Here is a 27,789-nt window from a genome sequence, read left to right on the forward strand (position 1 = left end):
TTGCATTTTATTAAAAAAGATCTTTATTTAACAGAGATATAAAGAAGATAACATTGGAAGAAGAAAGTAAAAGTACATTGGAATGTGGTACAACCAACAAGCATAAATACGATTTTCTTTACCTACAAGTAAAAAAAGAAAAAGAAAAAAACCACAGCACAGCTGCACTGTTCTCAGTAGATAACAGGGCAAAAACGTTTGTAGAATCTAAAAAAATACTTAGTTTATTAGGAGGATGAACACCGTTAGCTACTGCGCACAAACTCTAAAGTTGTTGTGGTGGTGTTCCGGCTAATGATGATTCACTGTACATATTAACGAGGCTTTGCCTTCACAACTTAAGCTTTTTTCGACGCCCCCGACCGTCGGCAGTTCCTTCCGGCTTCCGTTTCTGGGCCTGAACGGGGCAAAAAAATGATTAAGGTTTCCTTCCCAAAATACATTTCGACGCCAGGGCCGATGTCATGTTAGTCAACTGGGAATAGCGAAATGCATTTGACGAATCATAGCCTGACACTTACTGAGCCCGTTTTTGGCCCCTTCTTCTTCTTCTCGGCCTTCTCTCGCTCCTCCAGCTCCATGTTCTCGCGCTCGATGAGTGTAATGAGTGTATTGCATCGCCTTTGCAGCTCCTGCGCTCGCAAAACACGTATACCTCAGCACTGGGCGTTCGAAAGGAGCAGGGAATTTCAGCTCACCATGGCCGTCCTAGACTTGAGGAACCAATCGAAACGGAACTGGGGCGAGTTGCGGATGCACTGGCGCAACTCGTCGTAGACGCTCTCCTTATCGAAACCGAGCTTGTGCAGCATGCAGATGAGGAAGCGGTCCTCCTCCTCCGTGTAGTTCTTGCCTTTGTTGGTGCCGTATGAGATGCGAAGCTGGTGGAAGGGCGCCTTGTAACGGCCGATCTGGACAAAGGAGAGAAGTTTGAACACGCTCATAACTGATGGGTCATATTAGGTTATTTTTAGTGATAAGACCATATTTCCTTATTATTAAGAGACATTGATTTTAATCAGTGAAGCTTTCAATTGACAATTATTTTAGGGTTAATAATTGGAACTGCTGCAAAATACCCAGCTTGAAATGGCCGCTTAAAGGGGAAAACTTCAAATTAACGGCAGTGTCTGAAACTCATGACAGAAAGTTACCGGACACCAGGGCAGACAACTCTGAAAAGTTGCCTGCCCCATTTTTCACAACTTGAAACACAACACAAGATGACTAAACGCAAAAAAAAAAAAACATTGGTGCAAAGTATTAAGGATCGATAATCAGAATATATAACAGAACAACACTTTAAAATAAAGTTTATTATAATCTACTTATAACATTCATTGCATGGATATGACATCTCTGTTTTCCATCTGCCATCAGTATGTACCTGTATTTACTCATCTTCATTCATGCAATGTTTGCGTTGCGTCGTCTGCCACGTGAACTCTTTCCACGATGCTTTTAATGTACGTTTACGTTTTGGAGCGTCAAATTTTGTGAGCTTCTTTGAAATCTTTCTTCTGGGGCTGAGGTTTTGGCTTGATTCCTAACCACTTCTCCATTTTTCTTGTGTTCACTGTGCGTCTACTTTGGAAAATGATTTGCAAATGCGCGACCTTATAACGCTCGGGAGAGTCCGGAAGCACCAAGTTATTCGGTGCAGGCTTTTAATTGGCTGCAGATTATGCAAATTGCCAAACAAAGTGAAATTCTAAAATTTCCAAACCAAACGAAAATTTCGAAATCGGAATAAAGCAAAAGTTTCATTTGAAAAAAAATAAATATTTTTTTTAAATTGTTTATTTTCTGCACTAAGTAACCAAGGAACTTCAACATTGTAAATACAAAAAAAAGACCATTGCTTTATTTTTTAAATGAAGTTTTGTTTTACAACTAAGGGGACCTAAATTATACACAATATTTTTTCCACGGCTTTGAAATATCTGTGTGACTCGCTTATACCCTGGCACATTTCATTCATGATATTATAATAATAATAATAATAATAATTTCCTTTGTATTGTCATTCTTTGTAACAATGTACACAGAACGAAATGTCGATACACCTGACCCGTTGTAGCGAGCCGATGCAGCCGCAGCCAACAGAGGGCGCCGCCATTTTTACCAATGTTATAAGTCTTAGGTATGACTCGGCCGAGGCGCGAACCATCGACCTCCCAGTCTCAAAGCGGGCGCCTTACCATCTAGGCTACTGAGCTGGTTATGGTGAAAGGTTTAACTTTTATCATAATAATAACGGATATTTGGTGCGCATAATAATTTGGAGGAAAAGCAACGCTTTAAAGTTAATCCCCGTATGAGTGTATGCCACTAGGTTACTCACCTTTGAGTCTAATGCCTTTTTGATGCTAATCCTCCTCTGGATTCTGGCTTCTCCCCTCTCAATCTGAGCCATGATCTTCTCAATGTCCTGCAGCTCATTGCAGCGCTCCCAAAACACCGCTGAGGAAAATGGTACGTACTGAATTAATTTAGGAGGACAGGGTAACTCTTGAGAAGTGGGCTTTACCAGAATATTCCATGACTTCCTCCGGAGTTTTTCCTTCCACCTCTCTGGCAATGTTTTCAATGTCGTCGCGTCCCCATTTTTCGTTAGCTTTGATGAACTGGTTGAAGTCGCGCTTGTTCCAAATGGTGAATCCCTACCGAAAACGAAAAAAAAAAAACCCCAAATGATTCAGATCGGTGAAATTCCCATATTACAGTGACATGATAAATGCCTTTACAGGCAGTGTGAAATCTGCTACACTTGTGTTGATTAGCTAGTACAATACCTGCTGCAAGAGGTTCTCCTTCTCCTCTAACTCTTCTTCCGATAAGGCTTCGGCCTCATCGATCTTGGCTTGCTCTTCTTTCTGGACTTGAGCAGAGTTGGGCATTTCCGGATTGCGTGGAACCTGTAAGGACATAGAAGCACTTTTTGTTTAATGTTTGTACAACAAAAAGCGTTAGAAGCAGCTTAACAAATATTACCTTGTAGCCAATTGTCTTCCTGTAGAAGAGGATCTCCTTTTCAAGTAGCTCAAAGAGACGTGGGGGGAAGAACTGGAAGTCTTGGACGTTGGGCTGTTTAGGAGGACGAGGAGCCTAGAGAGTGGGGTCAGGGAAAAATGAAAACCAAGTTCTGAAAGGTTGTGAAGTAGATCTTAGTTGGTCAATTTGCACTAGTCCTACCTTGGGCGCTTTGGGCTCGCTGACTCGAAGGGCTTCTCTGAAGTAAGCATCCACGGCATAATTGGCCTTTCGCTCTCTCTTGGGGGGCTCAATCCAGTTGGTGATGACCTAAATGAGAAAAGGTATAACGTTGAGACGAAATTCAATGCCTCAAATTGGGATAGTGCATTTGGTTTCTGAGTCTCTTGTACTTTTTTCTTTTCTCTGTAGTCTTCCCCCTCAAATGTGTAAACGCTGCTGTTCTCTGTGTCCATGGTGAAGTTTCTCAACGAGCTCTCACCCAAGGAGGACAGCTTCTCCTTCATCTCCATTGTCTTGGGTTCAGTTGTAATCATAAAGTCAGACAACGCGTACAATGTGAAGATGTGTGGCAATTCTAAAGCGTGCACTCACCTTCCTCTCACCCCTCTCCAGGATGGCGTCGATGTCGTCATCTGTGATTTCACTCTCCTTGGAAGCAAATACGTGTGTGGCTCCATGCCGGATGATGGACAGCATCTCGTCTTTGCCCAGCTTGTTGGCGCTTGGGTCCACAAGTCGCCCTGTTGGCACACGGGTTTAGCCACGATCGTTGTTGTCAGCAAACAGAAAAGTATTTGTCACACACAAGGTAACTAAGTTTACCTTGCTGGATGACAATGGAATCCAGTCGCAACTTCATTTCTGCCCTTTCCACAATCCTCTCCTCCACCGTGTTCTCAGTGATGAAGCGGAAGACACGGACTTGCTTCAGCTGACCAATCCTATGAGCTCGATCCTGGGATACGGGATAAGATGGTGAGTGTTTATCCATTGATAAGCATGGCGCAATAGGTCTCTAAAGCAGGGGTCTCAAACTCACGGCCCGGGGTGCATTTCCGGCCCACGGGATTATTTCATAATGCAAAATTCTAAAGGGACAGTGTGTATGATTTAGTGCATTCTAGTGGCAGGAAAAAAAATCATTTGTGTTTGGTGTGGTTTGGTCTCCGTAGTTTGTATTATTCATTTTTGGCTACTTTACACAATACAGCGATATCTAGTGGTAAAATATATTCACTGTTCCACTAATGTAAGTGCAGCCTACGTACATTTTGATTCAATTGTTATTGAATGATTGGTTTATTTTCATATTCACTGTTAATGTTTTTAGATCTAATTTTGTACCGCATATTTTATAAAAGCTATTTGAAAACAGTGACATGTTTTTATCAGAGCTTTTCCTGTGGAAAACCCAATTTGGCCCAGACTCTAGCACCGTAATCCCCAAAGCAAGTACCGTATTTTCACGACCATAAGGCGCACATTAGAGGTAAGATCGGGCCAAAAAAAAGCACCCGAGCCCGACGCAGGCCCGAGGGGTATTAAACCCGACCCGGACCGAGCCGAGCCCGACTAATTAACTGGATTTGCTGGCCCGGCCCGAAAGGGGCCCGAAATTACATATTTTATTTATAAGGAGGGGTGATTTATGATAACAAATTAAACTCTGCCTTTTGTTACAACATCTAGGCCTAAGTTAAATAAAACTGTATAAACATTTACATCTTTTATATTTCTGTGTCTGCACTGCAGATGTTACATTAAGCGACAATCTGTCATTGACGTTTTTTTTTTTGAGGTAGCGAAAACATTTAAGGGCATCCGTCATTTTGACGACTTGATCATTGGGCCATAATCCACAGCAGCAGCAGTAGTACGTCCTTAAGATTTTAGCGCAGCACTTTCATTGAGGGGGTGTTGACGTGCCCTTTTCCGACTCCTATGCAAATCCCCCCCCCCCCGATCGTATTCTATATAAAACGCTTATTAAAACAATAAAGCGAGCTAATTATAACAATTGGGAGATCCTAGTCTATATAACGCGTTTATTTAAACAATAAAGCGCGATCGTATTCTACAAATTGCGTTTTTTAACGCTGATGAAAATGTCACCAACGTCAATGTACGCTTCCGACAAAAGCGATCGTATTCTATATAATACGCTTTAAAACAAAATAAAGCGAGCTAATTATAATAATTGGGAGATTCTAGTCTATATAACGCGTTTATTTAAACAATAAAGCGCGATCGTATTTTACAAAATGCGTTTGTTAATGCGGATGGAAAAGTCACCAACGTCACTGTACGCTATGATTTCCGCAATCACAACTAATTGTACACAAATAATATTTATTTGATTTACTATAATATTTGCAGAGGGGAAGATTATTAAGAGGACAGCATTCACGTCACGTCACGTGCACAGAGCATGCTCTGGCTCCGTTAAAAGCAATTACAGCTCCTTCTCCGTTTTATCCAAATTATTTATTTTATAACAAGTATTCCTTGGTCTAGTATCCATACATAGTTTAAGTATATATTTTTAATGAACATATATTTATAATTATTAATTAATAAAAAAAAAAAAAAAAAAAAAAGCAGGACCGAACCCGACCCGACCCGACCGTATGACTGACATTTCAGGCCCGACCCGGCCCGAAATTGCCTCGGGTTCGGGCTCGGGCCATAAATCTTAGGTCTAGCGCACATTAAAGATTCTCTTTAAATTGTGCAACGCTCTAGAGAGCAGGGGGCCCGGTATCTCTTTTAAGTTTAAGTTGAGAAGACTGAATAACTAACTCAGACAAGTTTTAATCAGTTTCTTTTAGTTTATGATCAATACTTGAATAAAACACATCAAAAAAAGTTTTTGCTATGGATTTTTTCGTTAAATATGCACACTTGTATGCTTGTCTGTGCTGTACTGAAAAATACACCCTCCACTGTCCCCTCTCACGCAAATGACACTAAAACAGATTTTTGTAATCAAACAGAAAAGCAAAGGAGCATTTGCACTTTGTATGCGTGAGGGGAAACATTTCAATCAAGCAGAGGGCAACCCACGCCCGATCATGTGGGTGCGCCTTCTGTAGTGCTAAATACAGAAATAGAACCAGCAACGAAGACTGCGCTCTTTCACACAGTGCGCCCGATGGTCTTGAAAATCCAGTAGTTTGAGGACCCCTGTTCTACATGTAGAGACTGAGAGTGGCTATGGATGCACCTGCGAGTACTGGGGCTTTTCTTAGAAAGTATTAACTATATTTTTAATGCCTAATCAATTATTGTTATTTTCGGGAATGAACCACAAGAAAACATACTTCTCAAAACAATTGGTAACATTTAAATCTGTGAAACATACTTTTTATAAACATACCATATAGATTTGAAGTTTTAACTGAATACAAAAAAGGGTAAAATATATGTTCTGTATTTTTTCTGTTGATGTATGGTTTGTTTTGTTGTACATTGTTTGTATTTGTGTTTCTTTGTGTGAAATATGGCCATTTAATTGAATATGAATTATGTGCAAGCCAATGCCCCAGGCAGTCTAAATCGTCGTTTTAAATCATCTTGGCCAAATTGTGGGGGGAAAAAATCCACAAGGACTACAACAAAATCATGTGTTTAGTTTCTTAAGGATGTAAGAACCAGAAAAATAAGTATGAGCAGTACTCACCATGGCCTGAAGGTCCACTTGAGGGTTCCAATCCGAATCGTAAAGAATAACGACGTCAGCAGTTGCCAGATTAATACCAAGGCCACCGGCTCTGGTACTCAACATGAAAATGAACTTGCTGCTGTTGGGCTCGTTGTAGGCATTTATAGAGATCTGAAAAGGTGAATCCATTTGATTTGAAAGATCACACTTTGAAACTTCCCACAGCGCAGTGTGCCAACTTCCGCACCTGTCTCTCCTCGTGTGGCGTCTGGCCATCCAGGCGACAGTAGCCGTAGTTCCTCCACATGCAGTAGTCCTCCAATATGTCCAACACCCTGGTCATTTGACTGAAGATCAGCACACGCGAGCCTGGCGAGGAGAACACACACAATCAGGAATAATATTTAATTACTTTTGAATTATTGATGGAATCTGACATCTATACTGTAACTTAGGATAATAATGCAATGTTTATATCAAACTTACACATAGCTAAATAAAACTAAACTTGCCCCTCCGCATAAGAGATGTTTGTTCTGAGATCAAGTTTGTATCTAGAATTTCTCAAATCTCGAACGAATTTACCCCAAAGAAATAACCAAAAAAACAATAATCCATTCCTTGCCTCCCAAAATCATCTAAGTTTACCATTAATAGTTATTAAAAAAACCTTTTCAAGATCACTAACAGCATATTCAAATAGTAATTGAAATAAAATACAACAGTAAGATAAAAAAATATTAAAAACAAACCATGGAGAATTTGGTTGCCAACTTCAATAATCTTATTGATGAATTCTTGTAGATACGATTTCCTCTCAAATTTCGGGCAAGATTTGGTGTACTACAGTAATCCCCCAGTTATCGCGGTTAATGGGGACCAAAACCACCCGTGAAAAGTGAAAATCCGCCAAGTGGCGACGCCTCTTCAAAAATGCTTTAAAAAAAATAAATAATAATAATTTGTTTTAAAATTATTTTATTTAGTTATTATTTTCTTAAACCCGGTTAATAGGGACCAAAACCACCTGCGAAAAGTGTAAATCCGCGAAGTAGCGACGCCCCTTCAAAAATGCTTACAAATAATAATAATAATTATTATTTTATTTTATTATTTTGTAGACCCGCGAAGTTCTGATCCCGCGAACGTGGAACCGTGAAGTAGCGAGGTCCCACTGTGTACTGTATTAAATTTGATACCGTCTTATCAAGTTTCCCCCCTTTAATTAAGTTTTAGATATTCATCGTACAAATCACAAAAGAAACGGTATGAAATACTCAAGTTGCCTCAAAAATATCAGACTACAAAATAAAACCTAACACATCCTTTCAGTTCATCCGCTGTAGTTGGGACACCTCTAACCTACCTTGCTCTTTCATTTTGGGGAGCAGCTTGTCCAAGACCACCATCTTGCCACTGTTAACTACCAAGTGGAGGTCGGTGGTGTATGGAGGTCCAGGTTCAGCGCCATCAAAAAGATACGGGTGGTTGCAGCACTTGCGCAGCTGCATGAGCACATTGAGCAGACGCATCTTGTCCATCTTGCCTGCAGAGTTCAGGATGTCGATGTCTTTCATTAGAATTTTGGTGTACCTAACGCCAGAAAAATAATCTATTGTTAGCACCTTTGCTGACAGGCAGTACATACATAAACTTGGATCAAAAGTCAGCTCCAACATGTTCTTACCATTCTCTCTGCATTTTACTGAGTCCCACGTACATCTTAATCTCCTTTTTTGGTAAGAGGGTCTTCTCTACGTCAGCTTTTATGCGCCGGAGTAGGAAAGGGCGTAGCACCTAGCCAGGACAAAACCATAAAAATATGAAATAATGAAAATAGAGAAAATAATGTTTACAAGATTATTGACAATACCGTGTGAAGACGTTCCACCAGTTTTTGATCCCCCAAGCAATTGTTGGTGTCGAACCAAGAGTCAAAGTCCTGGAGAGAGAAAAAAAAACGTGACAATTGGACTGCCATTTGCTAAACAAGTAAAACAACTGGATGAGGACACATACCTCCGATGAATTAAACACGTCTGGGAGGAGGAAGTTGAGCAGAGCCCACAGCTCGTGTAAATTGTTTTGGAGTGGTGTGCCGGTCAACAACAGACGGTTGGTAGTCTTGAATTCTCGCACGATCTCTGATAACTGAGGGAGTGTGCGTCATTTCTCAAGGATCCGTACAGTTAAATTAAGGGCACGTACCTTCGATTTCTCGTTTTTGATCCTGTGGGCTTCGTCAATGACCAGATAACGCCAGTTAAATTTCTTAAATACAGCTTTTTCGATAATGAGCATCTCATAGGATGTCACACACACATCCCACTCGCCAGGCAACAAGACGTCACGGATGAGAGCAGTCTGCAAGATGAATGGTTCAAATTCAGGGTCAATAAAAGATCAACTTTTTGCAAATAGGAGTACAGTACAGAGTATAGTACATAATTGCAATGTCTTATGAGGAAAACAGACAAAAGAGAAAATAGCATTACCAACCCTCTCATTTCTGTCCCCAATAAGGCATACGGCTCGCAGTGATGGCACCCAGCGCTTGAACTCATTCATCCAGTTGTACAGGGTTGATTTGGGCACCAAAACCATGTGCGGTCCAGGAATGTTCCTGTAGTGTTTCATGTAACCCAGCAGCGAAATGGTCTGGAGTGTCTTTCCCAAACCCTGGAAGTAAAAAAATGTGTAAACCTCTTGTTTAAGTTATATTATCACTGGAGAACTTACCATTTCATCGGCGAGGATACCATTAATTCCATTCTCATACAGCGAGATAAGCCAATTCAAACCGCGGACCTGATAGTCTCGCATCTTTCCTGTTTTGACGTCTGCATTAAAAAGAAGAGCAAAATATTAAAAACAAATACAACTTTTACTTTCTGTTGGAGGACAGACAGACACATACAAGATGGTGAGTCGTCAAAACGGGTGCAGACGTTGGTGGTCTTTGTGCTCTCGCTCAAAAGCTCCTCGTCTTCTTCTTGTTCCGTGCGCCGATGACGATTGCTGTCACCAATGAAAAGGAACAGGCTTGAGGAAGCAGAATTTGAGCCCAGAGTTCCTAAACTCAAGGCAAGTTATATTCAAGACTTTTAAAGATTTTTGAAAGCATTTTGAAATCAAATCTTTGACCAAGTCAACAAGAAACACAATTGGAACAAAACGAAAAGATTTGAGTACTTACAACTTATAGTATTTTGCAGTTATGTACAAAAATGTGCCTAATTGATACAAGTATGCATTCAAAAGGACACATTTAATTAATAACATGATAAAATGTGATTTATCAGGTATTGGACAAAGCCATAATGCATCGTGGCTTGAAGGCAACCGTTTGCATCAAATATAAAATATGCACACGTGCTGTGCCAAATAATGAAAATTGTGAAGTTGGCCCCAGCTTCAGTTTAACATGCTGCGGTGTCAAACCCTCCAAACAAAAACAAGGCACTCACTCTCCAGCAGACAACAAGTTCTGCTTTTCATCTTTCTTGATGCGGGGACGCCCCGGCTTCATTTTGAGGGGTGATGTGGGAGTCTTCTGAGCAGCTGGCTGAATAAAGTGAGCAAATACCTCTGTTTGCTTCAACAGATAATCAAATCTGTTGGTGCGGTCTGTTTTCTACAAAGAATTGTGGAGAAAAAAATGAACATTAGGATAAGTTAGGACATTAAGACATATTTTGGCTCAGAGTAAAAAAAGATGATGCCCTCACCACTTTCTCTTCATAACCTGGTGCAGATTCTTTGGTTTTGGTGGAGGACGAAGAGGATGCATCCTGTCCATCAGGACCTGCCTCGGAGGACGACTCTTTGCCGGCATCCGAGTCGGACTTTTCCTATTTAAATCAAATAGAAGCGTTGTTATATTTTTGCAGCAATTCAATTTGGCCAATTTTTTTAAAATAAATCATCTTGGAATTTACAAGCGACATACGTCAAGGGAATAATATTTTTTTTCTGTAATCATTAAAGTATATTTGACCCATTTAAATTGTTCATAAACAAAAAATATAGCTCATATAAACCAGGGGTCACCAACTTTTTTGAAGCTGAAAGCTACCTAATGTTGAAAATTAACGTGAAGTGCTACCAGTTTGATAGGCATTTCTAAAACAAAAGGTTACATTATGACTAAGTCCTTACTATGTTGTAATTTTGGACGTGTTCTAAGGAATGGGCAGGGCACCTGTATGATGCGGCAGGGTTAAACCAGTGAAATGGTCCCAAAAAATTTGTGTTTTTGCTACTTTTTCCCTTTTTTATTTTCTTTTTTGTATGCGTTTGTCTTGCTGTCAGTCACCCCTCTCGGGGGATATGACCAGGGAAGATAGATAGAAATATTAGAGGTAGGGTTAATACAGGCTCAGTCAACCACTAAAAAGAAATGCTGGATAAAAAAAATAAAATCTAATTTCCACTAAAGTCACAATAACGTAGCTTTTTTTCCCACTCAATTCATGGGATCCTCAGGTGTTCTCTGGGGCTACCTGGTTAAATCGATTATTGCAAACATTGCTTTTTTGTCTTTTATTATAAACGTAGTGCAAATGAGTTTACAACAAGATTAGATCTGGCACTACAAAATAAACATGTAATAAAAGACTGAAAGGATAAACATTAAATCATAAATAATAATATTGGGCAATAAATAGAGGGCAGCGGTTATAGATTTGCTTTAACAGCAATATTGTAAAATGAGTCTTGATTAAAGACCGATCAAAAAGGAAAACATAGTTCATGTTTTGTTTAGTAAATTAAATGTTTCCCAAAGTATTAAATTATTAACCTTTTAAGCTTGTTAACTTGTTTTTAGATCATGTTTTTGTATGTTTATATAAGATCACTCTAGATAATTGGAATAAAATCGAATTAATTTTGTGGTGGTAGAATATTTGTATAAATCCGAAGGAAATAGGAAGTACAATAAAAATACAACATTTTGTAGTGAAGACCAAAATCTGGTTACCTAACACTTGTTAGAAAACAGCACATGAATGGAGTCACTGATGCAATGCATGAAAGAAACAAAAGGGAGCTTCGGTTTATTGTAAATAGGCCCAAATGTATCAAATGTTATGAAACTTCTCTTTGAAATGAGAACAAGTACTTCAATCCATCGACACAATTGAGGGTGATCGGTTAACTCTGTTCTCCCTTTATGGTGCAACAATAGCTTCGACGTAGGGGGCGCTAGCTAGTTAGGTAGCCGCATGCTAACTGGCGCTAACAGTTAACTTAAGTAAAATTCGTAACAGGGACACTTTAAATAAAGAAAGAATCATGAAAATATTTTATTTTTTAATGGATGTCACCCCCGTGATACATTTAGGCAAACAATGTGACATTTGTGACTTGTATTACCTCAGCTCCACCGGCTTCTTCAACTTCGGTCTGCTCTTCCCGCTCCGGTTCCACGCAGCTTAATAATTCCGACATATTTCATACGTATTCTTTCTTCGACTCGTCGTAGAATCCTTTCTTGTTCAATGAATGTTCGGTGTATTTATTTGGGACAGCCTTCTCGTTGTTGTCCGTAACGGATCTGTTTAGAAGGAATGAAAGACACACCGGTTAGCGGCAGCGCTAGCGGTTAATGATGCTTCTATACACCCGCGTTGTCAAAGCGCGAGTTTGGCGCGGAATCGCGAGAGTTGGGCATGTGGCCTTCACGGACACCGGACATTTCGCAACTCCGATTAAATATGGTATTTTGCAGCAGTAGACGGGTTCTCTCATAAAATAAAAATGAGAAAATTAATAAGTGAATCTCTCTCTCTCTCTCTCTCCACCTACCTACCTACCTACCTACCTACCTACCTACCTACCTACCTACCTACCTACCTACCTACCTACCTACCTACCTACCTACCTACCTACCTACCTACCTACCTACCTACCTACCTACCTACCTATCTATCTATCTATCTATCTATCTATCTATCTATCTATCTATCTATCTATCTATCTATCTATCTATCTATCTATCTATCTATCTATCTATCTATCTATCTATCTATCTATCTACCTACCTACCTACCTACCTACCTACCTACCTACCTACCTATCTATCTATCTATCTATCTATCTATCTATCTATCTATCTATCTATCTATCTATCTATCTATCTATCTATCTATCTATCTATCTATCTATCTATCTATCTATCTATCTATCTATCTATCTATCTATCTATCTATCTATCTATCTATCTATCTATCTATCTATCTATCTATCTATCTATCTATCTATCTATCTATCTATCTATCTATCTACCTTGATCATATCCCTCAAGAGGGGTGACCTACAGAAGACAAACACATACAATAACAAAGAAAATAAAAAAGGGAAAAAATAGCCACAAAAAAACAACACACAATTTTTTGGGGGAACATGGCCCACCCAAATTCCCAAACACCCAAACAAGGTAAGCACCTCGGCACCCCAAGTTGGTCATGCTTTTCGTCCCTCCAGATGAAACGGGACACAAGAACCATGTCACTCGGGTCAGGGTGACAAAACACACTCTTCTGTTCAACAGCAGGGCCCGACAGCTCTCACTGGTTTACCCATGCCGCATCATACAGGTGTCCTGCCCATCCCTTAGAACGTGTCATAACATCCCACTATCCTTTTACAACACCTCTACACTCATCCCTACCACCAACAAGAGCTCTAGATTCCACTAGATATAGAATACCATATCAATAGAATATGTAAAACATTAAAGAAAACTTGGATTATGTGTGTTGCTTAATATTCAGTTGAACTAGGATTGTCTTTATTGTCATTGATAGCAAGGTTTTGCTAGGGTTGGTTGGCTGGATCCCTTAACCACTAGGGTCGTAGGGGCGCCATTTCCTGTGGTGTGTCTTGGGCAAGTACAGCCTGGTGGCGCTCATGCAGGGGACACCCTGAACTGGTTGCCAGCCAGTCGCAGGGCACACAGGGACAGACAATTCGCTCGCTCAATCACACCTAGGGACAATTTGGACCAGCTGATTAACCAAATATGCACGTTTTTTGGAATGTGGGAGGAAACCGGAGTGCCCAGAGGAAACCCACACTAGCACGGGGAGAGCATGCAAACTCCACACAGGAAGGTTCGATCTCATGACCTCAGAACTGTGCCGCTCATGCGCTAACCACTGCGCCGCCGTGCTGCCCTATTATTATTATTATTATTGTTGTTGTTGTTGTTGGAAGTAGTAGTAATAGTAGTAGTATACAGGTTGGGAGTGTTACTTTAAAAACGTAATCTGATAGATTTACTTGTTAATTGTTGAAAAGGTAATCAGTAACGTGACCCAAAAACTATAATATTGAAGTAATGTAGCTTGATTACTTTGGAACAAATATGCTAATTAACGACAAAAATATATAAATAAAATTTCTAAATTGCGTTTAACATAAATGAAAAATGCAACCCGGAAAAAGAACAGGAGGAAACCAAGGTTAGGTAGCTACTTCAAGTGCTCTCATTTTAACCTCGTAATATGGTTTAGTAAGTAAAAATATAATTTTCTCTTTGACGTGGCAGACAAGATGTCCTCGGTTTAAATTAGGAGGGAATTAAGATCCCAATATTGTTTTAAATACAGTGATCAAATAGCGTATTTTGAACAGCATTTAACTGCAAAATGCAAAAGGAATATAATCAATCAAATTTAGTTAAATGTCCCTGAACGCATCACTAACGAGCAACTTCGCTGCCTGGCTGCCTCGCGCACACCGTGTGTAAAACTTTCTCTTTCTGTCTTGTATCAGTGATTAAAATTATGACACAATTCGTTTTTGCTGCATTATGTAACGGGTGTAATAACAACTTTTGTTTTATTGAAATTCCCGCTGAAATATGTTGTATAGTTTTTATGTAAGTGTCCTGCAATGATGAGTCCAACAGTGCCACCTGCTGGTATGGGGTAAGGTTTGGTTTGGCTTTTGACATGTAACCGGAAGGCGGGGTTTGTTGGCAGTCTAACAGCAAGCTGTCAACGGTAAGACACGATTTCTTGGTGCTCTGAAAAAAAGTTAATTTTGAACATTAAAACCACAGCTGACAAATCTCTCCACATGCACGGTAATGTGATTGATGTTGTCAAGCTGTTTGGATTTATTTTCGTTTTGTTTCTGTCGCCTTTTATGTTAGTTTTGCCGGACGTTGCATGTTGTGCTAAAAGGCTATTTCCCCTTATAGAGATCAAAGCCAGCAGAGAAGGCTACCCACGTGTTGTGACTCATTCATTTGCAGCAACTGTAATAAAAACCTCATCATCCAGTCCAGCGTGAATGTGGATCTTTGGTGGAACAGGTACACCGCGGTTACATATGTAAATATGGTTTTAAATAAATCTGTATTCCTGCAAAGTAATCCTCATTTAACTCAATGTAACTCCTTGCCTGCATGTTGGTTTAAGATCAGGTAATTGTAATCCTGTGCAGTCCTTTGAGACATTTTTGTGATTAGGGGCAGTGTTCCCTCTAAACTGTGCATGTGCGCAATTGCCCTTTTGTTGCCGGTGGAACTATGTAAAATTCATAGTAGCGCTCGAATTAACTCTTTCTTTTTCATCTTATTGGGGTTTTGGGTTGGCATTTGGACTGCTCGCACATTCTCAGCGCACAAGAAAATCTAGCCAGCGCACAAAAATGAGGGCTCAAAATTACTAATTAAGAAGCGACTTAAGTCAAAGTTACAGTGCATGAAGGTAAAATTACACGGGTTCCCCTGACGTTGTGTCCTAAATGTGGTATTTTGAAGTCGAGTCGAAGTGGAACGAAGTTGAGTAAAGTTAGTAGAGAACCGGCTTCTTCGGCTCGGCTCACTAAAAGGAACCGGCTTTTTCGGGTCCTAAACGGCTCTTCAGTTTGTTTTTGCTTCTTTAATCCCAACATGACCAAATATTATGTAAAATTATGCACAACATGACTTAAAGGAAGGGGGGAATAGAACAAAAAAGAAAAAAATACCAAAATGAAAAAGTAGTGAAAAGCCGAGGAAAAAAAAGAAACAAAAGGAAGAGAAAAAAGAAGGAAAAATTTAGAAAAAAGCCAGAAAAAAAGAAAAGAAAGAAATGTAGGAAAACAATTAAATAGAGAACACAAAGAAAAAAGTAACAAAAAAGTAGAAAAAAACACGGAAAAAAGAAGAAAAAGTTTGTGTTGCATTCAAATACTTTCCAATTGTATCAAGTGAATCTTGTTGCCAACATTGTACTTCCACTAAAAAATGTGATTAAGTACAGTTCTGTATCTTACAACTGACTAAATAAGCCCCCAAAAATGTTAATATTATGCGACAAAATATGTCAGGAAATAAAAAGAAATGGATATCTTGTGAAAGAATTGCAAGAACAGACGACGTTTGTAGGCCGTACAACCTTTGCAATAGTACATGAGTCAATTCATTCAAAAGAGAAAAATAATTTTGCATTTCCGGAAACTCAGCAAAATGTAACTTGATGTCAAGTTTTGGACAGGTTTGATGATTAATTATCTTGCCACACTTGGGATTATGGTTGCTCACTGTTGTTTCAAGCGTTGCTCACCGACTTTGTGTGAACGCACAGACCCGTGGAAAATTAGAGGGAACATTGATTAGGGGCTATATAAATAAAAATGACTTGACTTGACTCTAATTGATTACGTATTTTCCTGTAATTGTAACGGAATAAAATTAAATGTTTTGGTATCCTGATGACGTAAGACCGTTACTCCCCAACCCTGTCGGAATATCATTCGTATTTACAGTATTTATCAGGCAATGCTAAGACCACCAAAATCAACGATCGGTTTTGGGGTCCTTTATGCTGACGGGCGTTAGAGAAATGACGTAGCTACCGATTTGATCAGCTGGTTCCGGGTTAGCGATTTCACCATAACACATTATTTACCTTCGATCCGAGATTTTACACAAACAAGGTGTATATTGTCTTCAAGCCGGGCACTATTGACATGCTCCACTTGGGTATGGATGAATTTATTCCCACCACATCTTTGTCCGTCTTCCAATTCACTGTGTGATAGCATTTGTGCTAAGTCAGTGGCTACCTAGGACCATAACACAGCTAACGTCAGGCCCTTCAAGTTGCTTTGTTCAACACGCCACTCGGAAACAAAAACATGTCACTTCTTTTATATTGAAAGGTAACTTAATCGCGGTGAACTCAAATAAGATGTAGCCCCTCTGGTGTATGGTTATGGATATGTTTACCTTTGTTTTAAGTGGTGGCTTTGCTCTTGTGTACATTACGGCAGGGTTAATAACTGATGGATTACCGTAGTGAAGAAAAAAGGCGGAAAGCATAAAAGTGTAACAGATCTGCTTACAGTAGCCGTACATGCATTAATGTTCAAATACTAAAGCCACATATGCAGTAAAGATCAAATAGATGAATACAAAACCCGAGTGCTTGCTACAACGAGAATATAAACCAAGCGTTTTTTTGTTTTGATGCATGGCCTTCAGAAAAAACGTATTTTAGTCATAACACTCCTACTAATCATTTATAGCTTATTTTCATTTAGATGTCAGGAGACAAGACAGGTCGCCATCATGGACAAGATTTTGGAGGGCCTGATCAGCTCTGCTCACACGCTCCCAGTGAAGAAAGCCATTGTGAAAAAGGTGGTCGAGGCGGCCGACAAAGATGTTGCTGCGGAGGAGTGCCAGGCTCTGTTTGCTGTCACTACCCGCCTTGTCCTGCTAGGGGAGGATGCTTTCCAGAAGCAGGTGGGCATTACCTTTTTATGGCTACTCAGTATTTTTTTCGAGTAGGTATGGGAGTAGGTGATCACAGTCACAGATCCCTGCGTTGGGTGTTGGCGCACCACTTTCTGTGGTCTGTCTTGGGCATGTACAGCCCAGCGGCGTCCATCCCTTTTCAGGCTGTTTTTTGGGGTGTCGGGGTTAGTCCCCCACATTAAACAGGTAGGTCTGGTTTTCATAGTTGCCATCAGCAGAAGCCTCCTGTTCTGACTCAGAAGAGGTGATATCTATCTAAAGATTTTACCTGGAATTCCGCTGCTCTCCATCTCATGGGCCTTTGAAAAAGCTTTAATGGACATAAACGTCAATGCTTTAAAAGTACAGATGGTGAATACTTCTTTTCTTTTCTTCAGGTGGGTTTCCAGGTCCTAGAGGCATACGCCCGTTATCACCGCTCAGAGTTTGAGGTGTTCTTCAGCAGAGACTTTGTACTGGGCCTGCTGCAGCAGGGCTACGAGTGCTTGGATCACAAAGATCCAGCTGTGATGGACTACATCTACTTCGCTTTGCGCTTGCTCATCAGCTGTCCAGCTGTTCTGGATCTGTTCGCTGTCATCCAGGTGGAAGTGCTGAGGATGGTGTGCGAGCGTCCCGGGCCGGCTCTTTGTGCCCGTCTTGCCGCCCTCCTGTCAGACTTTTTGCAGTGCATGCCCAAAGAAAAGGCTGGTGTCCTGTTCTGCCAGCAGCTGGTGAGGACCATCAGCTTTTTCAATTGCCAGGCAAGCCAGGAGCAGGAGCTGGGCGAGTATGTGGCCCAGGTCACCAAAGTCAGCACATTGCTGCAGAATATTTGGAAGGCTGAGCCTGCCACTCTGCTGCCTTCACTGCAGGAGGTCTTCGCCATCATTTCTTCTACAGGTGAGACGTATTCTTCACTATTGATTCAACATTGGCCTTTCAAGAGAGCCTTCACATACTCAGTGACATAGATTTGTAATTCTGACACTTGTAACCAACTTTATTATTAAAATGAATGACACGAAATTTGTTTGCAAATTGTTTTATCTTAAATTGTGTTTTTTTTTGTTGTAATGTCTTTTTATAACCTCTTGTTTCAATGCCATTTTACTCTGTCTGCTATAAAAGTGTATTTCCCCCTGCTTCAGACTCATCCTTTGAGCCTTCCATCGCTTTAGCCAGTTTGGTGCAGTACATCCCAGTCCAAATGATCACTGTGCTAATTAAGAGTCTCACTACAGACCAGAATGTCAAAGATGCAAACATGACCAAAGCACTTTGCAGGTATGTGCCAATATGACTCAGACACAAGGTGGCACACACTCAATACTATCTTCTTAGGATGATCGACTGGCTCTCTTGGCCTCTGGCCCAGCATGTGGACACCTGGGTTATTGCGCTTCTCAAAGGACTTGCTACGGTTCAGAAGTTTACCATCCTGATTGACGTCACTCTGCTTAAAATTGAACTGGTGGGTGCTGAAATGTGGTAAGGTAATTAACAAATAGTAACTTATTGGTGATGATAGTACATTCAAATGATTCTTTATTTCATTGAAAATATTTGCTTTGAAAATGTACTGATGGTTTTGGAAAGTAGTCCTTCATATTAATCTGCGTTATGAATTAAGTTTTACATTTCTGAAAAGTCTGAATGTTCCCAATAAGTTGTGTGGAATGTGTCAGATTTATACTCTTATAACTCAAAATAATTGTGTCAAAGAAAATAAGTTTACTCTTGTTCTCCTTATATATATATATATATATATATATATATATATATATATAATTTTCTGTCTACAAATAATAGACACTTGACTAAAATGTTTTGATGAATTAGTGTAGCTTAAAGGGACAGTGTAATAGTTAGTGCTCACAAGTGGTACAATAAACCTCTCATCCATACATCCATCATCTGCACCGCTTATCCTCAGTAGGGTTGCGGGGTTGCAGGAGCCCATCCCAGCTATCTTTGGGCAGTGGACAGGAGACTCCCTGAATTCGTTTATTCAGACCTAGGGACAGTTCTGACCAGCCGATTAACCTGACATTTATGTTTTTGGAATGTGGGAGGAAACCGGAGGCCTGGAGGAAACCCACGCAAGAATGGGGAGATTATGCAAATTTTGCGCAGTAAGGCTGGTAGCTGGATTTGATCCCTGTTAAAAAAAAAACGAAACGGAAAAAAAAAATCCAATAATGTTCTTGGATTATTTTTGAACCAAAATATTGTTTTATTTTGTTGATGATCCATAAAAATATTACTAATTTTAGGTGTTGGATTAAAGTGTCACATGTAAAAGTGTATAAATAAACCAATTTTTAAAAATTGTAAATAACGTAATAAAAAAATACAAATATACGCCGTTTTTTTTTTTCAGTCACTTGAATTTAATTTAGTCAAATCTCAGGTAGCTTCTTTTAGTAATCAGGATCCACTCATTTATTTCATGTATCTCGTGCTCCTAGGTATTCAATCGTCTATGGTACCCAATCGTGCGACAGGGGGCACTTGGCGTCCTTTCCCACATGCTTCTCAGTTTCCAGCACTCTCCTGAGGCTTTTCATCTGGTAAGAATTCTCAAAAACAAACAAAAATATTACACAGCTTGAAGTGCCCTCTATCCTATGCTTCTCATGTGTTGCAGGTTATTCCCCATATTGTGAATCTGGTGCAGTCCCTACAAGCCGATGGCCTACCTTCCAGTAACGCCTTCCTGGTCCAGTTCACAGAGCTTGTACACTGTATGATATATCAATATTCTGGATTCCCAGATCTCTATGACCCCATTTTGGAAGCCATCAAGGTAAATGAGTGATGGAAATATTGCATGTTGTTTAAAATATTTAATCAATAGCGCGAATAATGATTTCACAATCACTTTCTTATGCGTTCGTAATATGAGTAAAATATAATAAAGCTGCTATTATTTAACCAGAGTAAATTACAGCTTTTTATAGAAATACCCATCAAGAGTACATTGCTATTGTGTTTTTGCTTATCAAAATAGTATGCACGCACATTCCCACACCATCTCTGGGGTAAATTTACCATGAGTTAACTTTGTATCATCTCTAGGATCTGCCAAAACCAAGCGAGGAAAAGATCAAGCTAGTGTTGAATCAAAGTGCCTGGACGTCCCTGTCCAACTCCTTCACCTCCGGTCCGCTGCGGCAGGTTGGAAAGTCTGAAACTGGCAAGACGGGCTTGGTCAACCTGGGAAACACCTGTTACATGAACAGCATATTGCAGACACTCTTTATGGCTACAGAGTAAGTTATAGGAACAAATAATAGTTGCAAGTTTTGTGATGATTTTGGTAAAGTCTAAAAACTAAAGATTTTGTAAATTTTCTACTTTCAGAATTAGTAAGTTAACAAGTCAAGTCATGTTTGTATAGCCCTTAATCACAAAAAGTCTCAAAGGGCTGCACAGACCAAAGATTATTGCAAACCACAGACTATTATCACACCATCCCCTGATCTAAAACCTACATGAGGGCAAATAATACACAGATACGGGCGGCAGTAGCTCAGGTGGTAGAGCGCTCGTCTTGGGATCAAGGGATCCCAGTTCAAATCCCAGCTCGTCCATGTTACATGTTGATGTGTCCTTGGGTAAGACACTGAACCCCTAATACCCCCAATAAGCAGGTTAGCGCCTTACATGGCTGCAAGGCCGCTATTGGGAAATGTGGAGCACATTGTAAAGCGCTTTGGGAAGTCATTGACTTGAAAAGCGCTATATAAATGCAGATCATTTCATTTCACATATTGTCAACATTAAATATAGGTTATTCATACGCTATAGAATAGAAGTGTGTTTTAAGCTTAGGTTTAAACATTTAAACTGAGGTTGCAGATCGAATGTCAGGGGAAAAAGCATTCCAAATACTTAATTATCTGTTTATTGAGTAAGCAAGGATTCTATTACCTACCAACATTAGCCCTTCGGGCATTTGACTACCGCTTTTCTTCCATTAAAAAGGCCTACCAATATTTTTTAAATCAAAATCTCCCCCTTTTTTTAACTTAAACAAACCAAAAAATATCTTGACCTGATAATAGTATGTCTACGTCGAAGTCTTTGCATTAAAAAACTGCTCCAACGATCCCATTAGGTTTCTGTTTTGGTAAGTTCCGGTTTCAAACGAACACATGTTGTTTTTCATGTAAAAAAAAGTGTACATTAACATTAACTGCTTTTTAATGTCAAATGGTTTGCAAGTATGCACTCTAAAAAGAACTCAAAAATTAAAAACAGCTTAGAAGGGCTTGTAGCTCGGTTTATGCTAATCTGGAAAACACCATGTTTGATTGACTGTATTCATTATCTAAGTAGGTAAAGATCATTTTCGTTCTTCTAGATTCTAGAAATCTAGAAACTCTGAAACACTTTGAATCCGGACAGCATTGTTTATCCATCGATCCATCCATTATCTGTACCGCTTATCCTCAGTAGGGTCGCGGGGGTGCTGTAGCTCATCCCAGCTATCTTCGGGCAGTGGGCAGGGGACACCCTGAACTGGTTGCCAGCCAGTCACAGGGCACACAGAGACAGACAATTCACTCGCTCATTCACACATAGGGACAATTCGGACCGGCCAATTAACCTGACATGCATGTTTTTGGAATGTGGGAGGAGACCGGAGTGCCCGGAGGTAACCCACTCAAGCACGGGGACATGCAAACTCCACACAGGAGGTTCAATCTAATGACCTCAGAACATGCGCTAACCACTGCACCGCCGTGCTGCCCAGCATTGTTTATTAATTCTTAAATTTAATATGTGAACTAGTGACACCTGAAACATTAACATGTAATTTGTCCCTTTAAAATCGTTTTTCTTTCTTAATAGATCTTAATTTTTCTCAGTTTTAGACGACATGTGTTGTCACTGCAGCTGAACGGTTCCAGCACCCTGATGAAGAAGCTCCAGATGCTTTTTGCTTTCCTCGCTCACACTCAGGTCTGTGTTTGCACACCGAAAGGCTTGTACGATTGTGGTGCAATAAGTGTGGTGCAATTTCTTTTATTTCACCCTAGAGGGCGGCCTACGCTCCCAAGAACTTTTTGGAAGTGTCCCGCCCGCCTTGGTTCAATGCTGGATCCCAGCAGGACTGCTCAGAGTATCTTCGTTTTCTCCTAGATAGGTATGATACCTAATGAAAAATCAGATATTGATGTTCACAATATCTCTGACAGTAGGATCTCATGATTTTACTGACCTAATCTCGTCACACCAAGGTTACACGAAGAGGAGAAAACCTTGAAGGTTCTGGAATCGGCCAAGCCGAGTATTCCCACCGAGCCCGTAAACTCAATCGACAAAAACCACGCTACTGCAACGACCCCCGAAGAAGGCAAAGCCCCCTCTTCAAAAGAGGACGACAACGACCGACGAACCCTCATTGAAAGGACTTTCGGAGGAAAGCTCTTGACGGGCATCCGATGCACGCATTGCGGCTGCGTCTCCGAAAAGGAAGAACCCTTCACAGACCTTTCATTGGCTTTCTGCCCCTCACGGGATGCCATAAAGTCCAGCGAGTACAAAGCAAGTTCGCCTCTTTAACACAAATTGGCAAGTTTACCTTATTCACCCAGTGACTTAGATGATTTAACAGTTTACGTCCAGTCAAATAACTGAAACAATTTTTCATTGTTATAGTCTAGTAAAATCGGTTATATACATTTTTAGCATTTGAAACAAAAAACTTGCTGTAGTTAGCAAAAGTCTATGGAAAAAAAGTTAATGAAATACAGAAAATAATAAAGGTTTTAAATTCAAGTTAAGTAGTTCTGCTGGCAGATTATTTTGCCTACTATTAATTTCTATGTATTTATGTTAACAAAGAAAAAAGATATATTTTTATTGAAATTTACATTCAAAATGGGAAAAAATTGCTATATCAGGTAATTTTGCTAATTTAATGGTGGTGTTCGCTACTTCAAAATATTCTACTTGCTGATGCCATCGTCTGGCTGAAATCATCATTACAAATTTGTCAAACTCCTTTTGTTGCGCGTGGAACTATGTGAAATTCATAGTAGCGCTCGAATTAACTCTTTCTTTTTCATCTTATTGGGGTTTTGGGTTGGCATTTGGACTGTTTAAAACTATTCTTACTTTCACCAATTTTATCTTAGAATAAAATAAAACATGCGCGTGAAATCACTCGCCTCCTTTTCTCCAGTGTATGCGCTCCATCGCTGGAATACGAGAGAAGTTAGTTATGGCAGTGAAAAAAAAGGTTCTTTGAACTCAGTTGGGCATTGTCAACACATATTTAATAGAGAAAATATTTAATTTTAAACTTTTTGAGGACACCATATATTTGTGTGTATATACAATATATATTTACACTAAAATAAGAACAAATGTTTGTGTGACCCTAGTAGTTAAGGGATCCAACCAACCAACCAATGGCCAATTATGAAAAGTCAGCAACCTTACTTAGACAAAACTAAATTAGTGGAAATTGGCCTACTTTTGTCAGATTTTTAATGTTTTCTCGTTACCACAAAAACCTAGCCAAATTGAATTATATCTTTGCAGATACATGTATTAATTTGCTTTGCAAATTGTTTGCATGTTTTTACACAGTAACTTAGCTTATTTTACACATATACTGGGATAGCTATTTCAAATTAGCTTTTAAAATACTTTTTTACTTATTATCTATTGAGAAATACATTTAACTCTGCCAAATCGCTGCAATTTAGCACTTGTTTTTCTCTTTCACACATGATAATTTATGTCTCATGTCTTCCTAAGTCCAACGAGTCCAAAGTGGTTTGCCAGGGTTCTGTCAATGGTGGCAGTGAGACCCCCATTCCAGGAACCAAAGACCAACCCAGTGAGGTCCACATCATGCCAGATAACAACGAAACTCCCCTCTCCGTGCCTGACCTGGTGGACTACTTCCTTGCTCCGGAGATCCTAGACAAGGACAACGCTTATTTCTGCGGCAAGTGCTGCAGCCTCCGGAGGGCGGAGCGGACTCTGAAGGTGATGTCGGCTCCCGAGTACCTGATCCTCACATTGCTGCGTTTTGCCTACGACGCCAAGTTCCATGTGCGCCGCAAGATCTTGGACAACGTCACCATCCCGCCGCGCTTGCGTCTCCCTGTTCATCGGCCCTCAGTGCCGTCCCCGTCTTTGCCTATGCCTAACGTTTCCTCCCCGTCCCCAACGGACCCACCTGAGAGTAGCGAAAACCTGGCCAAGAAATTGAAACCCTCTCGTCGAGACGAAGAGGTCACACCCGTGAGGTACATTCTCAGCTCTGTCGTGATGCATTCGGGTGTGTCATCAGAAAGTGGGCATTATTACTCCTATGGCTGTAACAACACAATGGAAGGGAACGCTTCCCTTCAAGAGGAGGACTTGAGTCAAGGAGAGCAAGTCCGGGAAAGTCTGAGCGGTCAGGGGAGCAGCACTCCCGTGACCCCCAGTGACTGGTTGCTGTTCAATGACAGCAGAGTGTCCTTTGCATCCTTCCAGTCAGTCCAGAACATTACCAGCCGCTTCCCCAAAGACACGGCATATGTGCTCATGTACAGGAAACTTGAAACGGCGGGGCAGGACTCAGTTCAACCTTCTGCAGAAGGCGGTTATAGGCAAAGCACGGATCCACCACTGCAGAAAGAACTGCTGGATGCTATCATAAAGGACAACAAGCTGTATTTACAGGTACAACTCATTTCAAGCATTTACACAGAATCATGGACAATTTGAAGCTAATCAAACCTCAAAAGTATTTTCCAAACAAAGTATGAAACCGATACTAAATAAAAACTTTAACAAAAACGTTTTTCTTTTATTTTTATTTTACACTCAAAAATAGATAAAGAAAACTAAAGGGGCATTGTAAATTATTTACCGCTGACTAGTGGTAAAAAACTTCATTTTAAAACAAAGCAATATTCATTTGAATAACAAGCAGGAATAGTTGAAGGTTATGAGAGGTGTATTCACATGAATGTTTGCGATCTTACTGGTAAGGGTTTCCCCAAAAAACAGAAACATTGTTAAAGGCGTGGCAAAAAATGGGAAGAAAAATGGTGTGGTTTGGTCACTTTGACTCCATAACTAGTATCCCTTGTGCTTTTTATTACTTGTTTTCAGTTGCTTTACAAAACACAGCGCTAACTATTGGTCAAATATTACAGTGTCCATGACCTTTAAAACAATACACAAAACCCACTCTACAATCTAGATTGAATAGAAAACAGCTGTATTACCTGTCAATCCATCCATTGTCTGTACCACTTAAGTAGGGTTGCGGTGGTGCTGGTTTCAATCCCAGGCATCTTTGAGCACCTGATTTCCTGCCAGTCGCAGGTTATCAAAGACATACAACCATTCACTCGCTCATTAACACCGAGGGACAATAGTAACCTGCCATTTAACCTGCCATGCATGTTTTTTTAACGTGGGAGAAAACACATCCGGGCACGGTGAGAACACGCAAACTCCGCACAGGCAGGCCGGTAGCTTAAATCAATCCCTGTACTTCCGCACCGTGAGGCCGTGCGCTAACCACCCAAAATTTAGTACATTTAAAAAAAGAAAGAAACATTTTTAATTGTGCAAAATTAATCTAAAACTTGTAAACCCCCATCTTACATATATTCAAACATATTGGTTATTTTGATACAAGCCACCTGACTTTTTAGTATTTCAACACTGTCTTTTTTTTATCATCAAGCTGTCAATTTTTGCTTTCATGCAGAGATTCGGCCTAAATAGTATAAAGTACCTTCCCAGATTCTGTCAGTAAAATTGGAATTTTAGCCAAATTGAACCTTATTACCAGAACAAGTTACCGCAGGATTTTCACACCCTATTTGTTAGCAGTTGATTGAGGTCCAAATCTAAAGCTAAATATTTGTTAAGAATGCCTAATTGAGTTCAAAGAGCACTTATGCTGTATTTCTACTGCACCTATCTGCTTTTACCTCCTTATAAGCATAGGTATTTGGGCAAAACACATTAGGTAGGATGAATGGGAACTGGGGGGGAGTTCTGGAGACTGACCTCATGCTCGTTACTGTTTTTGTTTTCTTTCTATTTGTTAGTGTTGCATGAAAATGGTGAAAGAGCCTTCTTTAAGTAGTCCAAACACCACCCAAAAACCAAGAAATATGAAAAAGGAAGAGTTTGTTCAAGCGCGCGTCTAAGAAATGCACATACTTGTAGGCACATCATGACTGAGCTGACAGGTTGCAATAATGACACATGCCAGGAGGTGGCGGCAATGAGTAAGAAAGTTCCAAATTCAGTAAATCTTAAATTTTGTTTCGCAAAATTTTGGAGCAGTCCAATAAAGCGCCTAAAGCAGAGAACACTCTGCAGATCTCAGGACTCGTTCACATTCCTCACACGTTCAGTTGCTTAGTCTCTATATGTACAACAAAACGTCCTTCACAATTCATCCAGTTCAATGCGTGATAAAACAATTTGTTCTCTCATTCGTCTGGAGTCAAATCTGTCTCGAAGAAATCACACGGCAATTTCACGAACCACTGAGCAGTCCCTGAAAACTCCCTGGCCGCTAACGGACGCTGCAGGAATGCTGCAACTGCTTACAGTTACAAATGTTTGTTTTTTTACAGGAACAAGAGATGAATGCTCGGACTCAGGCTCTGCAGGCCCCATCTTCTTCCTGCTCCTTTCGGCCCAACGGCTCAGATGACAACAACCCGCCAGGGAGCTGTGGCCCTTCTGGAGGGGGAGGCGGTGGAGGGGGTGGTTTTAATACTATTAGTAGACTGGTCTTCTAAATCCGAATAAAAAAAAAAACATAATGCTCTAGAGCTTAGGTGGGTGAACATTTTTGCTACTCAGTGGGCCAGGATATATTTATGAAGACAAAAAGATGTAAACTTTACCCCAATAAATGGTCAAATTAGTAAAAGAAACGCACAGTATATAACAGTGGAATGTCCCTGTTACTCCTGAGCAGCACTAGGAAACGATGAAAAATAACTTGGTCAGTAGATAAAAAGGATTCCAGCAAATCAGTAGACCGTATCATACTCCCTTCCAAGTATGAAGAATAAACTTTTTTAGGAACAACTTTGTGGAGTTTTATACTGGTCTGGGTTTCGTGTACGGGACTCTACAGTCATCTACCAATTTTAAACCATCCTAAATTTAGAAAAAAAAGCAGTTTAGCCTGCTTCACAAAAAATGCCTATTCATATTGCAAATCTAGCCCACACAGATTAACCAATCAAATTCACAAGGAGATAGAAAATAACTTTATTGCAGCGATCCAGCCAAAAGCATGGTTTACCTTATTTCACAAAGATCTTAAAAGGATTATAATTCATTGTCTGTTCACGCAAAGGTCCAAATTTAATCCTAATAATCACAAACTAGAAATTAG

At 40.1% G+C, this 27,789-nt stretch overlaps 2 protein-coding genes across 4 annotated transcripts; one reads left to right on the forward strand and one right to left on the reverse strand.

Moving 5' to 3' along the window:
- On the reverse strand, nt 1–16,709 carry smarca5 (SNF2 related chromatin remodeling ATPase 5). The gene is made up of 25 exons (XM_088341775.1): nt 16,564–16,709; nt 12,035–12,215; nt 10,387–10,509; nt 10,126–10,292; nt 9,576–9,676; nt 9,398–9,498; nt 9,158–9,337; nt 8,867–9,022; nt 8,678–8,809; nt 8,532–8,600; nt 8,346–8,455; nt 8,025–8,251; nt 6,906–7,027; nt 6,677–6,829; nt 3,820–3,952; nt 3,589–3,737; nt 3,387–3,509; nt 3,196–3,303; nt 2,995–3,108; nt 2,796–2,918; nt 2,531–2,663; nt 2,345–2,463; nt 699–911; nt 522–632; nt 1–397 (listed from the first exon to the last, which is right to left on the reverse strand). Exons 2-25 carry the CDS (start codon nt 12,107–12,109, stop codon nt 332–334), a joined length of 3,108 nt encoding a protein of 1,035 aa, XP_088197901.1. The 5' UTR covers nt 12,110–12,215; nt 16,564–16,709; the 3' UTR covers nt 1–331.
- Nucleotides 16,500–27,476, forward strand: usp38 (ubiquitin specific peptidase 38). Of its 3 annotated transcripts, none has more exons than XM_088341777.1 (13): nt 16,500–16,637; nt 17,198–17,402; nt 17,792–18,296; nt 18,545–18,680; nt 18,738–18,867; nt 19,865–19,966; nt 20,044–20,202; nt 20,475–20,668; nt 22,271–22,364; nt 22,442–22,548; nt 22,643–22,949; nt 24,171–25,088; nt 27,014–27,476. In XM_088341777.1, exons 2-13 carry the CDS (start codon nt 17,226–17,228, stop codon nt 27,179–27,181), a joined length of 2,997 nt encoding a protein of 998 aa, XP_088197903.1. In that variant the 5' UTR covers nt 16,500–16,637; nt 17,198–17,225; the 3' UTR covers nt 27,182–27,476. The 3 variants fall into 3 exon arrangements, with proteins under 3 accessions (XP_088197903.1, XP_088197904.1, XP_088197902.1); XM_088341778.1 differs by lacking the exon at nt 16,500–16,637 and adding an exon at nt 16,841–16,982; XM_088341776.1 differs by lacking the exon at nt 16,500–16,637 and having other exon boundaries at nt 16,842–17,402.
- Nucleotides 27,477–27,789: the final 313 nt, after the last annotated feature.

The sequence above is a fragment of the Urocampus carinirostris genome, chromosome 8 (assembly GCF_059441175.1).
Source record: "Urocampus carinirostris isolate Australia breed hairy pipefish chromosome 8, RoL_Ucar_1.0, whole genome shotgun sequence".
Classification (NCBI taxonomy): domain Eukaryota; kingdom Metazoa; phylum Chordata; class Actinopteri; order Syngnathiformes; family Syngnathidae; genus Urocampus; species Urocampus carinirostris.